Source organism: Myodes glareolus, chromosome 12 (assembly GCF_982192425.1).
Source record: "Myodes glareolus chromosome 12, mMyoGla1.1, whole genome shotgun sequence".
Classification (NCBI taxonomy): Eukaryota; Metazoa; Chordata; class Mammalia; order Rodentia; family Cricetidae; genus Myodes; species Myodes glareolus.
Window position 1 is genome coordinate 11,564,485 of NC_142037.1, and position 12,853 is coordinate 11,577,337.

The following is a 12,853-nucleotide window of genomic DNA, read 5'->3' on the forward strand; positions in this document are numbered from 1 at the left end:
ACCACCGCTAAATTTAGAACATGTTCATGATAGCCCCCATAAACGTTATACCTATTTATAACCATTCTTTATTTTCCCTTAAAACCCAGTGACGATTAATTTGCCTTTGTGGATTTCCGTTTCTGACACACATGTTGACTTTTGTGTCTGGTTTCTCACAAACATAATGTATTTCCAAGGTTAATCTGTGCTGAAGTACGTACCAGCACTTCATTTTTTCAGTTCAAATTTCATCATATGTATATGTATCTTGTTTAACTTTCTCAGCTGATGGACTTCTGGATTGTTTCCAGGCCTTTGCTATTATGGAGAACACTGCACCATCACTGACGCATGCATGACTCTGCACAGCCTGGATGTTCTGAGCAGACAGATTGACACTGGAGCTGTTGCACACACACACACACACACACACACACACACACACACACACACACACACACAGCATTGCATCCTGTCATAAAGAAACACAGAACTGGCAGGGAAGTGGATGGACCTGTAAATCATTAAGCTGGGCCGGCCAGGCTCAGAAGGAAAAATCACACACACACTCTTATACGCAGACTCTGGCCTTTGTTAAACATGCATCTTCAGGTAGGTGAAGGCCTGGAAACTGGGGCCCAGGAGACTAAGGGTGACCCTGGGGGGGGGGTGACAATAAAGCACAAGAGGGACTCTGATTGTGAAAAGAGGCAGAGCTGGAGTGTGGATGGCAGGGACACCTGTGGCTTCCTAAGCTAAAGGTCTAAGGGACGTCCATCCACGCTTCTGTGTTTTCAACTCTCTGTGCAGACACCTGCGAATAGATTGCCACATCACATAACTGCGCAGTGGGCATTCCGGGAACTGCTTGTCCCAAAGCAGGAGCGTTGTTCCTATCACGTTCCAATCTCTTGAAGAAGTCCTGTGCTGCTCTATTTTTTAGCTTTCCCAGAAGACATAAAAGTAGGATTTGTGTAGTTTTAACCTGCATCTCCCATGGCTAATAATGTTGAGCATGTTTTATATGCTTGTTGGACACTTAGGGATCTTCTCTGGAAAAAAAATAAACTTTGACCTTTGTTGGTGGGTGGTGTTTTTGCCAACAAGTTGAAGTTCTTACATACACTTGATTCAATACTTGTGAAACCTATGGCCACCATACATTGTCACTCCTATTTTGTGTCTTTCTACTTATGACAGTTTCACTCTGTGCACCGAAGTTTTTACTTTCAATGAAATCCAATTTGTTTATTATTCTTTCCTTTTGCTTTTTCTGTGACTGTACTGTAAGACACCACTGACTAACTTAGACACCAGAGCTTGTTTTCTTCTAAATTCTACAGCTCTGCTCTTTGGCCAACTGAGCTTGCATGCTTAGTTATTTTTGCATACTGTCGGAGGTAGGGCCTTCATTTCATTCTTCTGCATGGATGTATCCAGTGGTCCCCCACCCATTTGTTGAAAACACTGTTCTCCCCCCCCACACACACACACACTGAAGGAATCCCAGCACACCTGCTGAGTAGCATATACCTTACAAGTATAACTGGCTGTTTGACTACAGAAACACATTTTACAATTCATGACATCTCAAATTTGATAAAAATAGAACATTTGTCTCTTGCATAAAAGGCTACGTTTGCATTCTTTCTTAATGAAAAAAATCTTATTTCTCTCAACAATAGTAATAATCCTTGATATCAATATGGATAGAAAAAAACCTCCTACAAGTGCAAATATATCCTATGGCAGACACACTAGCTTAAGACTTGAAGGCCTATACACCATCCTTTCGCTATTAAAAAGAAATTAAAGCTATCACAAAAGTAGTAACACAATTATAATAATCATGAAAAAATCCATTAATTCTACAAGCCAGGTAAAAGTCTCCTACAAGTTACATTTATTTGACAGTGATAAAATGTCACAAGAGATTATAATATGAGCACCAATGGAGTTTAATAAAAAATTGGGGGATTTTTTCAGAACACAGATTTAAGTTTGCGGTGTGCAGAGTATAAAACAACAGTCAACCCGTCTGTTTGGGATTTGTGTGGAAGTTAGGAAATGCACAATCAAGTCTACATTTGTACCCATGTCCTACTGAATGTCCTGATGAAGCCGGTGCTAACAACAGAGTCGCGGACGACTTACAAACATGGGAGATTTGTTTAATAGCTTTTGAAGACTTTTCCCCTGTAAAATGGCTTGTATTTCCACAAGTACAACAGTGAAGAAATAAAATTTTCAATTGGACATGAAATACAAAAGAACAGATTTTACAAATATAACCATAAAATTTAACTGCTTATAACACTATACATGGTAAATATGACCAGCCCCCAACTTCTAGGTTATTTAATACAGAGAAGCAATCTGTGATCTCAGCTTAAAAGACAGAACATTCCTTTCAGCACACTAATTTCTTTTTAGAAAGTTAAGCTGAACTGGAAGATATACTTGTTTTTCCTTCCTGTCCACTAGGGAGTCATGGGGGCAGACACTTGTGAGGACATATTATTAAAAAGACAAGACAGAACGCTGTTTTACCTCTTCAGCAATGCTTAGTGTCTCCTAAAACTATCCCCAAGTTACCTCCCCGGCCTTGGGCACTAATGCAATGAGCGGAGCTGTGTCCTGTGCTCACCACCGCGGCAGGAGCTCCAGACCCTTGGTCCGAAAGGCAGAACAATGGGCCGCGAGATTGGCAGCCAAGGGAACAGAAGCACATGTGGCTTGAAATCCGGTGCTGGGGTATCTGTCTGCGTGCCCACCGAGAGAGGTAAGACAGCACTGACGGCGACATGATTAGCCACCTCTCGGGCACATCCAAAGGACAGAACAGCTCTGGAGAAGGAGAGAAGCTGAGTGAAACCGTGGAACAACCTTTAGTACACCTAAGCAGAAAACGTGTTCCCTAAACGTGCTCAAATATCAATACTGAGCGCCCAAGAACAGAGACTGGTAAGCAAAAGTGAGAGGCATCGATGCTTTATGAAGAGTTCTCAACTCTCCTAATACAGTATATGCAATAACTTAAAATAATTTCCCTACTAGTACTGGGAAACAGATTCTACTACAATCACATTTATGCCGGTCCTGGCATGCTTCTGCACTAGATTAATTAGTCTCCTTAATGGAGCCCATCGCATTTTCCAATGGCTTTCTCCTTTCTCTACACCCTAACCCTGAAAGTCTATAACCAGTTACATCACGTGGCGTCCCTGAGGCACAAAGGTACCAAACACTATAATTAACTATTGAGGAATGATATAAATATGCTCTCTATTTATATTAAAAGATTTTACTTCTTTTGGGCCACAGAAGTGTGTGTGTGTGAGAGAGAACCAGAAAGCTTAACACTTCCTCTGCAGTGTGAACTGTAGCCCTTTTTGCAGAAAGCTGAAGGAAATCAGAGAAAGGTGGAGAGCTGCAGTGTGCGTGGCCCAGCACACCGATCAGTTATAACAAAACACTAGAAAAATACTCAGAGCTGTCTCCCATTCGCTCTGAACTTTTTTTTTTCTTTTTTTTTTTTTTTTTGTAATGAAATGACACAAAGAATGGAAAGAGCTATCATCTATGGAAGCATGTAACTGGTCTGTACTTCTGGAAACCTATTTGAAAAAGACAACTGGTCAGGCTGAGACCAGGGCAAGCGGCTGGTGATGTCCTTATGTACATGTGGGTGGGGGGATTAGGATGCATCCTTTAAATGTGATGGCGAGTCAACATGAAAACAGAGGTGACCTTGGGGAAGATTCCTTTTCTCAGCTGTATCACTCTACATGGATGAACTAGTTCTTTATTCTTAGAAACCCTTCCCTCAGCAGAAAGTGATCTTATCACAAGTTGTCCAAGTCAGCACAGCTTCCTTTGCAGGTGACATGGCTGTGCTCCTCACCTGGAAACCCAAGGAAATGATAAAGGTGGCTACTGCCCCCGGAGAGCTAGCAGCTGGGTCTACAATCTTGGATTCAGAGGTCAGATGCTTCCCTTGTTTAGGCGCATAAGTCATGCGCAGAATGAGCAGACAACTTGACACAGAGGGGTCTGGTATCAGAGTGGAATGTCCTCAAAAGATATTTTTTTCGGATGGGTGAAATTCAACCTTTCTGGGTTAAGACCCTTCCTTCACCTTAGAAGATACTACTAGGAATCAAGAACTGTCAAACTGCCCATATACCAAGGGGAGGAAGGAGCACGCTCTTTATCTTTCCCGAAAAGCCAGTGCTCGAAGCTCTGCTGTATCAGATGGCAGCCAATGGGTTTTTCTGGAAAGTTCTTTTTCTTTCTTTTTTGCCTGTAGGTAATCTATGTAGAACAGAGGAAATTAATAGAAATAAGACTGTTGTTGGATTTTCACATCATAAATATAATTAAAACAAAAATTACCTCTTCCTACACAATGGTCTCCCCAGAAAAATAAAGCTATTTTAAAACTGACAGATAAACCCAGCATACTTGGTCCAGGGAGGCAGCAGCATTAGAGAGTAATATTCCTTTTTGTTTTTAAGAAAAGGTATTCAAATAGGTTTACTTTGTTGAAAATAGGGGAAATATCTGTAAATAGGCAAAATTTGGAAAATCCAATTCAAGTATGGAAATGGTATATCAGATTCACATAAATTATACATATTTACTAACGCAAAACCGGGCAGCTCAAGTCTGTTGACGGTCCATTTAAACAGATGTTAGCTTAACTGAAGACTTTCTCCCTGGGAATGATGGAATGTAGCTAAGCCCGACAGAGTATCCACACTCTGTGAGCCACAATAGTCCGGGCACCAAACCCAGAGAATGAGTATTCAGGAATTATTAATCAACACAAAGTGAAACTAACAAAGGGCTAGCACAACTAGTGAAATTCTGATTTAATTATTTCTCAGTGACCACTCACTTGCTCTCTCAAAATCAGGAATTTCAAATGATCACAGACATACCCTCGGTGCTCTGTGTATCTAGTGATCACATTTAAACTTGGTTTGATTTGCACACATTTTCAAAACATATGGGGCTCCTTCACCTCAAAGGGAAGGTAACCGATGGTGGGAAGGCAGTGAAAAATGACACTTCCACTGTCATTTCTTGCTTTGGGGCTCACAAAATGTAGCTTTCTAAAAAAGGACAAGGAAGAGGAGGAGGGAGGAAGTCATACAATGAAGTGTCAAGTGACTTTAGAAGTAAAATCATATTTTAAATCTCTCTTGGGTCTTGAGCAATTTGGTATGCAGATAAGGTTGGTATTAATGGACTCAGGACACGCCCACAGAGCCTTGGTGTGCAGATAAGGTTGGTATTAGTGGACTCAGGACATGCTCACAGAGCCTCACAGATGCAACAGCCTTGTGGGGCTCACGACTCCTGCTGCTGCCGCCACCCTCAGCTCGTCAATTTCGCAAAGTTGCTTGATTTTAATTAACCAATCAATCAGTTTTTGACGTGTTAAGATGAAGATGAGAGGCAGCCCATATTAAGCAAAAATAACAGGGCAGATTAGGAATTCCAGGAAAGCCTTTGTTTGATATGCTGCGTGTCTGATGAGTGGGTGTGTGAATAAATTCTGCTCAAGTTAAAATAAAGTTAACATATGGATATTCTCTTCCACCCAAAGTCAGAAAATAAATGAGAAACAAAGCTGTAGGTTGGAAAACAAGTGCCTTGCCTATGCCTCCTGTCCCCCTGGAGCTGCTGGGAAGCCAACAGTTGACCCTGGTATTGGGTCTGATTCTGGCCACTGTCAAGTATTCCCAGCCACTGCACATCTTGTAGGTGACACCTGTGCCTCGCAACACTGCACGCTGCGCACTAAGAGACAACTGTTGAATAAGATTCCTCTACACTTATAAAAAAGGATGTAAAACCTTGTCTAAGTTTATAAAGCAAAACAAAACAAAACAAAACGAAACAAAAACTTGGTTAAAATCCCAAAGTTAATAATAAAAGCATGGTAGTTGAAATCCAATTATTACGCAGGTATTAAGGTTTAATCAAGCAGACCTCAATGCTGCTGCTGCTGCTGTTCCAAGCATGCAAAACACAGTGTTATCTGTCAACATCTGCCATGTTTCATAACCAGAACCCCCCTCTTTTTCCCCAACCCCGTCTGCCTTTCCCTTAACAAAGAGCATTACAGAAAGATAGAATCTAGAGTTAGTGGCAAAATCTTCACAGTAACTTGTTAATAACGTGTAGTGGCTGCCCAGGGTGTCAGTCCACTGGACCTTGGAAAATCAGTTTGATGCAGTTCTGTTCGCCAACCAGCTGTGTGGCGCAGAACGGACAGGCGGCATGAAATGCGTGGGTTCCATGAGGCAGTGGGATCTGAGACCAGTACTTTGCAGACTTCTCTGAACACACGTGTCCACAGGGGGTGAAGGCGTGAGTTGGGGGTCCGGCATCAACATAAAATCCTGGCTCGCAGCCCAGCCAGAGGGGGACGTAGGGGCCCACAGTCCTGCACATGGGGCACTCCCGCTCGTTGGGCTCCCTGTCACTCCGATGGCCCCAGTTGTGGTAGCCGTGCACATGGCCACAGCTCAGGTATGCCCAGGGCTGCTTCTCCTCCACCACCTCCTTCCGATTGATGCTGGGGAAGGCCAGGGTGTTGAGACCCACAGGGCACTGGGGTCGGGCTGCGTTGATCTCCTGCCGGAGGGCTTCAATGTGTTTCTGAGTAGGAGTGTGAAAAAGGCCATCGGCGGTTCTCCAGAGAAGTGTGGCTCCACACAGGTCAATGAGGGAGCCGTCTTGAAGGACGTTGGTCTCACTTTCCACCTACAACAGGTTCAACAGAGGGACCATTAAAAGCAAAATCCTGCAAACTCTGCAGCAAAGGCATCCCAACATCCTTTCCTTAAGGACACAGAAGACACAGGGAGGTAACACATCTGACTGAACAGGACTCCCCGCTCCCCCCACCCCCAAGCCTCAGTACACACAGCAGTCCAGAGTGCAGCGCTCAGAGCACAGTGCTGAGCTTTCCTTTACGATCACTGCAGAGGTTCCTCTAAGATCTCACACACATTACATTTTCACCTCTGACTTTCTATGTTGGTAATTCACCCATACACCTTATGAGGGATGACGGGTGTGCTGCCCGGGAAGACCACGCTCCTCTAGCAGAGCCGGTGCCACAGCATCCAACACTCCCGGCGACCTTTTCGCTGCACATACCTTCTCTGTCAGGGGTGGACCTTCCTGAAAGGCTTGCTTGCACAGGACGCCTGGGCTATGCACAGGTGGTTAGCAGCTAAGCAGCAGCAGGGTTAGGCCTCGTCAGCAGACTCAGCTCACCTCTACTGTGCCAGTAGAAACAAAGCAGAAACTGCACTACTCAGGAGAGGGAGCAGGAAGCAGGTGTGCCTGGAGCCAGGGGAGGCCCGTGAAGGAAGCACTGAGAGGCTGGCTGCTGACCCTCAGCGGCTGAGAAGAGACTCGGGCTTTTGGCCTGTTGTGGACCTGGCTTTGTCACTTACAGCTGTGTGACCAGGGTGGTTCCTGGGGCGTATAGCCCCACACTCCCCCTTTCTCTGGAATGCAGAAGGTGGCAGTGAGGGTTACATGAGAAAAAGGGAATCCTTGGAAGGTGGAAGGCCCGGCATGCAGTGAACACTGTCGGTGCTGTCCCGTGATGAAAACAGGACAGAAAAGGGTTTTGAAGAATTTTTCTTGAATGGAGATTTGAAAAAGCTGTTAGGAGCCAGGAAGAGGGTGAAAAGACCAGCAGACCAGAGAGATGTGTCATCCTACGCATGGAGTGGACGAGAAGCTCCCAGGGCCCTAGGGAACTGAGTAGGCTGGGAACACTGGTGGTGGACAACACAGCATGAGGCAGTGGGCCCACGCTAGACGGCTGGGTGGGAGGTCTTGGTGCCGGGAATCAGAGTGTCTTTCGGTACTTCCCATCTAACGCTAGAGTAGGGGGGCTGGAGGGGTGCAGGGCGGTTGGTCCAGGTTCCTTCTCAACACAAAGAGTGTCTGTGGCAACAGATAGAGTATGAGGCCCAACAGTTCTAAGATTTTGATTTAAGAAGAAAGGTGTCCACATTACCTACAGATCTAAGACATGTTACTGATAGGCATTAATCTCAAAATGAGTCTGTCTGGGCTGGGGAAGATGGTTGGTTGGGAAAGAACTTGCCCTGTAAAGAAGCCAGGTGTGGCATTATATCCTTGCCATCTCAGAGACAAGAAGATCCCTGGGAATCACTGGCTAGCTACCTTAGCCTACTGGGCAAGGTCCTGTCTAAAACGGGCAGGCAGTGCCTGAGGAACAATCCCAGAGGTTGTCCTGTCATTCTGTGTGCACATGTGAACACACACACACACACATATACACACACATCCACGCACTACCACCAATACAAGGCATTTTTGGAGTCATTTCTTTTTAGCAACTTTAGCAAAAGTTTATGGCACACACTGCTGCCTAAGCCATATGGCCATAATCAGAGAGGATAAGAAGTCTACCTGGTGACATGCTCGCTGGACAATCTTGCCAGGGGTCTCAGGGTAGCTTTACTTCATTTTTTTTCCTGCAGCAGACTGAGTGCAGGGCCTGGCACAGGCTAGGTAAGAGCTGTATTACTGAGCTATCTTCCTCCTCTTTGGTTTTTGACACAGGGTGTCACTATGTAGCCCAGTGAGACCCAGAACTCAACAATTTTCCTGCCTCCACCTCCCAAGTGCTGCAACAGAGGCAGGGGCTGCTGTGCCCAGCTCAGTATGCGGCTTCTATTCACACTGGCAAGCAAATGCTCAAGCGTGAACCAGTTCAGGTGAGCACCAAGCACAGGCTTTTGTCATATAGCATGGAGTAGAACTCATGGCCGGAGGTAGAATCTCAGCTGCGGCCACTGTCTGGCTTAGTGATGCATCTTCAGAGCTAAGGTGGGTGACTTCTTCCTTGGGGGCTGTGGTGCAGGGGGAAGGAGCTGAGCCGTGGAAAGAGTGCTAATGCAGCTTCTGTACCCACTGTCTGTAAGGACTGATCACAGGTCCACCCACCCAGGCCAGCCGTGTGTAAAACTACTGGGTCATCAGAAACATTTCTGTAAAGAAACTGTTCTCAGACTCCCTTTCCTATTTATAATTTCTCGAAAAGTACTTAAATAAAGCAGCCTCGACCTGACCTTTTCCTGTGTATTCATGAGAGACACTGACAAGGCAGCCTTGCTGTAAGATGGGAAGGGGCGCTCCCCTGCCCCTAGAGGGTGTGAATCAGAGATAACAGAGGGATTCCTTAGAAACAAATCTCAGGCATAGGACAGCCAACTGCTCACTGGGTCCGCGTCCTCTCTCCATCCTAGAAACGTGGCTCTCTGCAGCTCACAGACACACTCCCGCACAGTGTGCTCTATCTACAGTGTTTTCCATAATCTAGAAAAGGGCCCTGCTCCCTCCTCCTGGCTCCTGTGCAGCAAAGCGGGAGTGAAAGGCGAGGATGCCCTTCAAGGCCTGTCCCACAGCTACCACATAGCCAGAAGCCTCAGACTGCCGCTCAGGACCAAAACGGGCGCCAGAAGCACCTGATTTAAGGCTTCCAATGACACTTAGGAGACACCAGCATGCCAATGTGGTGCAGGAGTGACTTCTAACAAAGTATTCTATCCTTATCCCTGGCGAAAAATACCTAGAAACCTATTCATTTCTAACCACGAAACTAAGGGGGTGGAAATGCCAACTTGGCTATTTCTTAGTTTTAGAAAATCTAGATCTTTCTTTAATATAAAAATTTCACCCACTGTCTCCCACTGCTCAGGATCCTTCTGAATTAGTAATAAATGTAAGAAAGGATCCCGTTCTTAAGACAGGATGAAAAGTAACACACGTCCCCACAGGAATGGCCAGCTACAAGGACGGGACCCCTTCAAGTCTGGAGTTTATGGAAATCTGTTTCTGGATCAGAGAATGGCACACTCCACCCTGCACGAAGGTTGTGAGCTTTATCAGTGGGAAGGTTATGGCCGCCGTGAAGATGGCCGCCGTGAGGCGTCTGCACTTTGGCACACTTCCAAGAGCAGAGTCCGCTCACCAGCTTTCCCCTCTGCTGGGCCGACCTGGTCTCTCGTAAGGTATACACGTCTCCACAGACAGAGATCTCTCTCCAGACTCCCGGCTGGGACTCCTCTGTGAAGCCCCCTCGAGGGTGCATCACCAGAACACCATTGGTGGTGAGCCCGTCCATGTATCCATCAGGGTTTTTCCATTTTGCTGCCTTTTCCTGGAGAACAAAACCACAAACCAGAGAAAGTGAAAGTGACACTCAGAGAGGGGACTTCAGAATCTCCTTAAAATACAGTGGAAAGCTAGCCGGGCGGTGGTGGCGCACGCACACAAGACGGAAGAGAGAAAAGGGATTTCCTTTTCTATTTAGTGTTGTAACTGTAGGATCAGTGTGCTGCTCTGACAACAGGAGAGATGTTGTCTGAAGCTACACATTACCTTCCCCTCAGTTCCTCACTCCAAGACCGCCTACCCCTGTCAAGCCTGCTCCTAAAAATGCTTTACAAGCACTCGTTACCTGGACACTGAAGGAAAAACAATATTCTAACAAGTACTTTTTGTTCAAGGCACAAACTTAAAAAGATTAAGCCACTAACTTGGGGGCCAGTGTGTTTCCATGCAAACAGATGTCTATTCTCCAGGCGATAGTGACAGTGATGGGACAGACATTCTTGCTCGCTACCCTGCTGTCGCCCTCTCCTTTCCTGGCAGAACTCATCATGTTCTGTCCACGTGCCAGGGCAGGAAGGATCAGGGTCCTGCTCAGTGTAAACCCACAGGAACAGCCCCAGGCTTCCCAATGCCCAGGGAAGGATGTGCCTGCAGGAAGGTGGCTTTGCCCCGGGAAGAAACAGAAGCACAGAGTCTCACCGCCTCCCTCCTCTTTCTCTGGCAGCTGCCCCATGAAGCAGATGTTGGGAAGCTCGGGAGCAGCCCTCCCCTAGCCAATCCCCCAGGTGGCTAGTGTGCCAGGAAAGGCAACGGGCTAGACAGAGACAATTGGTCCCAGATGCCCCAGGGCCACCGCATCAGACAGTGCTCAACTGGCTTCCCTCGGTACTTCCTGCCATGTGGGAGAATGTATTTCTTATTATTCTTTAGGTCACAATGGACAATTTTCTCTCTGCAGCCAATATTCTGAAGCAAAAGGTATTTATATTAAGACAGAACAGTCACTAACACTTTTCAGTTTGTTTATCAAGCTATGCTAGGAGGCCGGGCCTTTGTTTTGTTACCACAAACCACGTCCAGCATGGAGCAGAGCAAACACTCACCCTTCAACGAACAGTCAAGTTTCCTCTGAGTTCTAACTGTCTATATTTGGCCACTTACTTTTCCCCTTGACATTTCTTCTCAAATTCACCATGAGTGTATTATAATGTTAACAAGTACTTCTTTAAAAATCATTACAGCATACATTATAATTGATACAGCAGAAACAAGGGCAACAATAACCGAGCAGTCTGTAGAGTGCTTTCTTTTGACTGAGACACGGTCTCTCTATGTAGTACAGGCTGGCCCTGAGTGTTGGGCACATATAACCAGAATGCCCTCAGGCTTTCACCACCATCTTTTCAGGCTGGCTTCTGAAGACAAAACTTCAAAAGTCTCACTACAGCGCTGCACAAAGCAGTTCCCTCCCAGATGAAGCAACTGTTACAGGAGTAGGTGGGTTTTCAGACCAGAATGGATCTGCAGTACTTACTCCAAGAAAGATGTTTTTGGAGGAGTCGAATCCAGCCGCGAATATGCGTGCCGTGTATGGCTCACTCCTGTCACACACAATCCTGCAGGCAAATCTGGAGATGGTGCTCTGTGTGATCTGAGCTTCATCGTTCTGGCCACCAGAAACGGTGTCTGTAACCACGAAGTCGATAGGGCTTTCTGTTGATCTGCCCACCTGAATAAACCAACACTCTCATGACTCACATGAAAAACACCAGGCTCTGCACTGTATTCACAGGACCGGGAGTCTAGAACCCTGTCAACTGTGCGTCCTTCCTTCCTACCCAAGAGAGAAATTACAGTACATAACCATCAGATCTTTTCAAAAACCCACTTCATTTTATCATGGTACCAATACTTAATGAGAGTGCACCCCTCCCCCATCAAGGGTGTGTGTGTGTGTGTATGTGTGTGTGTGTGTGTGTGTATTCACATGCATACACAACCTTAGATGTCATCTTTAAAGATGCTGTAACCTCCTTTGATATAGTCTCTCATTGGCCTGTAGTTCAGCAGGCTGCAGTGAGCCTATTTACATCTCCTCCAGCACTGAGACTACTAGAGGAGGTTCTGGGACTTGAATTTAGGTCTTCAAGCTTGAGAGCCAATAAGTTTACTAATTTGAGCTATCTCCCCAACCTGAGATGGGCACATAAAAACGCTCAACACTACAGGTATAATGTTAGTGTGTGTGTGTGTGTGTGTGTGTTTGTGTGTTATATACACACACACAGGTATAATGCTATACAGCAGATACCTAGATCTTACTCATTTTAACTGAAACTTTATGACTGTCTGTTAATCCACCAATTTTAAGTATTATGAGAAAGCTCCTATTTCCTATTCTGGGAAAATGACGTTAGATTTTCTCTCTTGGTTCCAGTTGGAGATACTACTTTTACAGCAGATTATTCTTTGTTTTCTATTTCCGGAGGAAGCAAACTTTTAAAGAAACAAAGGAACTCTTTACCCGCTGGGCTCCCTGAGTCAGTCAGTCCATGACTCACAGCACCGAGCACACAAAGCCCTTGCACGGGACAGTGGAAAAACAGTGGCTGCCGCTGCTCAGGGAACCCGGGGAGAACATGGGGGCTTCTCCAAATCAGCCCAATGTTTGAAAGGTGAGTGAAGGAAATAT

At 45.8% G+C, this 12,853-nt stretch overlaps 1 protein-coding gene across 3 annotated transcripts in view; it reads right to left on the bottom strand.

The window, feature by feature from the left end:
* Positions 1-1,862: 1,862 nt before the first annotated feature.
* Positions 1,863-12,853, bottom strand: part of Peli2 (pellino E3 ubiquitin protein ligase family member 2) — a 137,139-nt gene continuing 126,148 nt past the window's right edge. For all 3 annotated transcript variants that reach the window (XM_085698496.2, XM_085698495.2, XM_085698497.2), the window contains 3 exons: positions 11,696-11,890; positions 10,019-10,207; positions 1,863-6,759 (listed from right to left, as the gene is read on the bottom strand). In XM_085698496.2, coding sequence (XP_085554622.1) covers positions 6,193-6,759; positions 10,019-10,207; positions 11,696-11,890 — 951 coding nt within the window. In that variant the 3' untranslated portion in view covers positions 1,863-6,192. The remainder of the gene's footprint in view (positions 6,760-10,018; positions 10,208-11,695; positions 11,891-12,853) is intronic.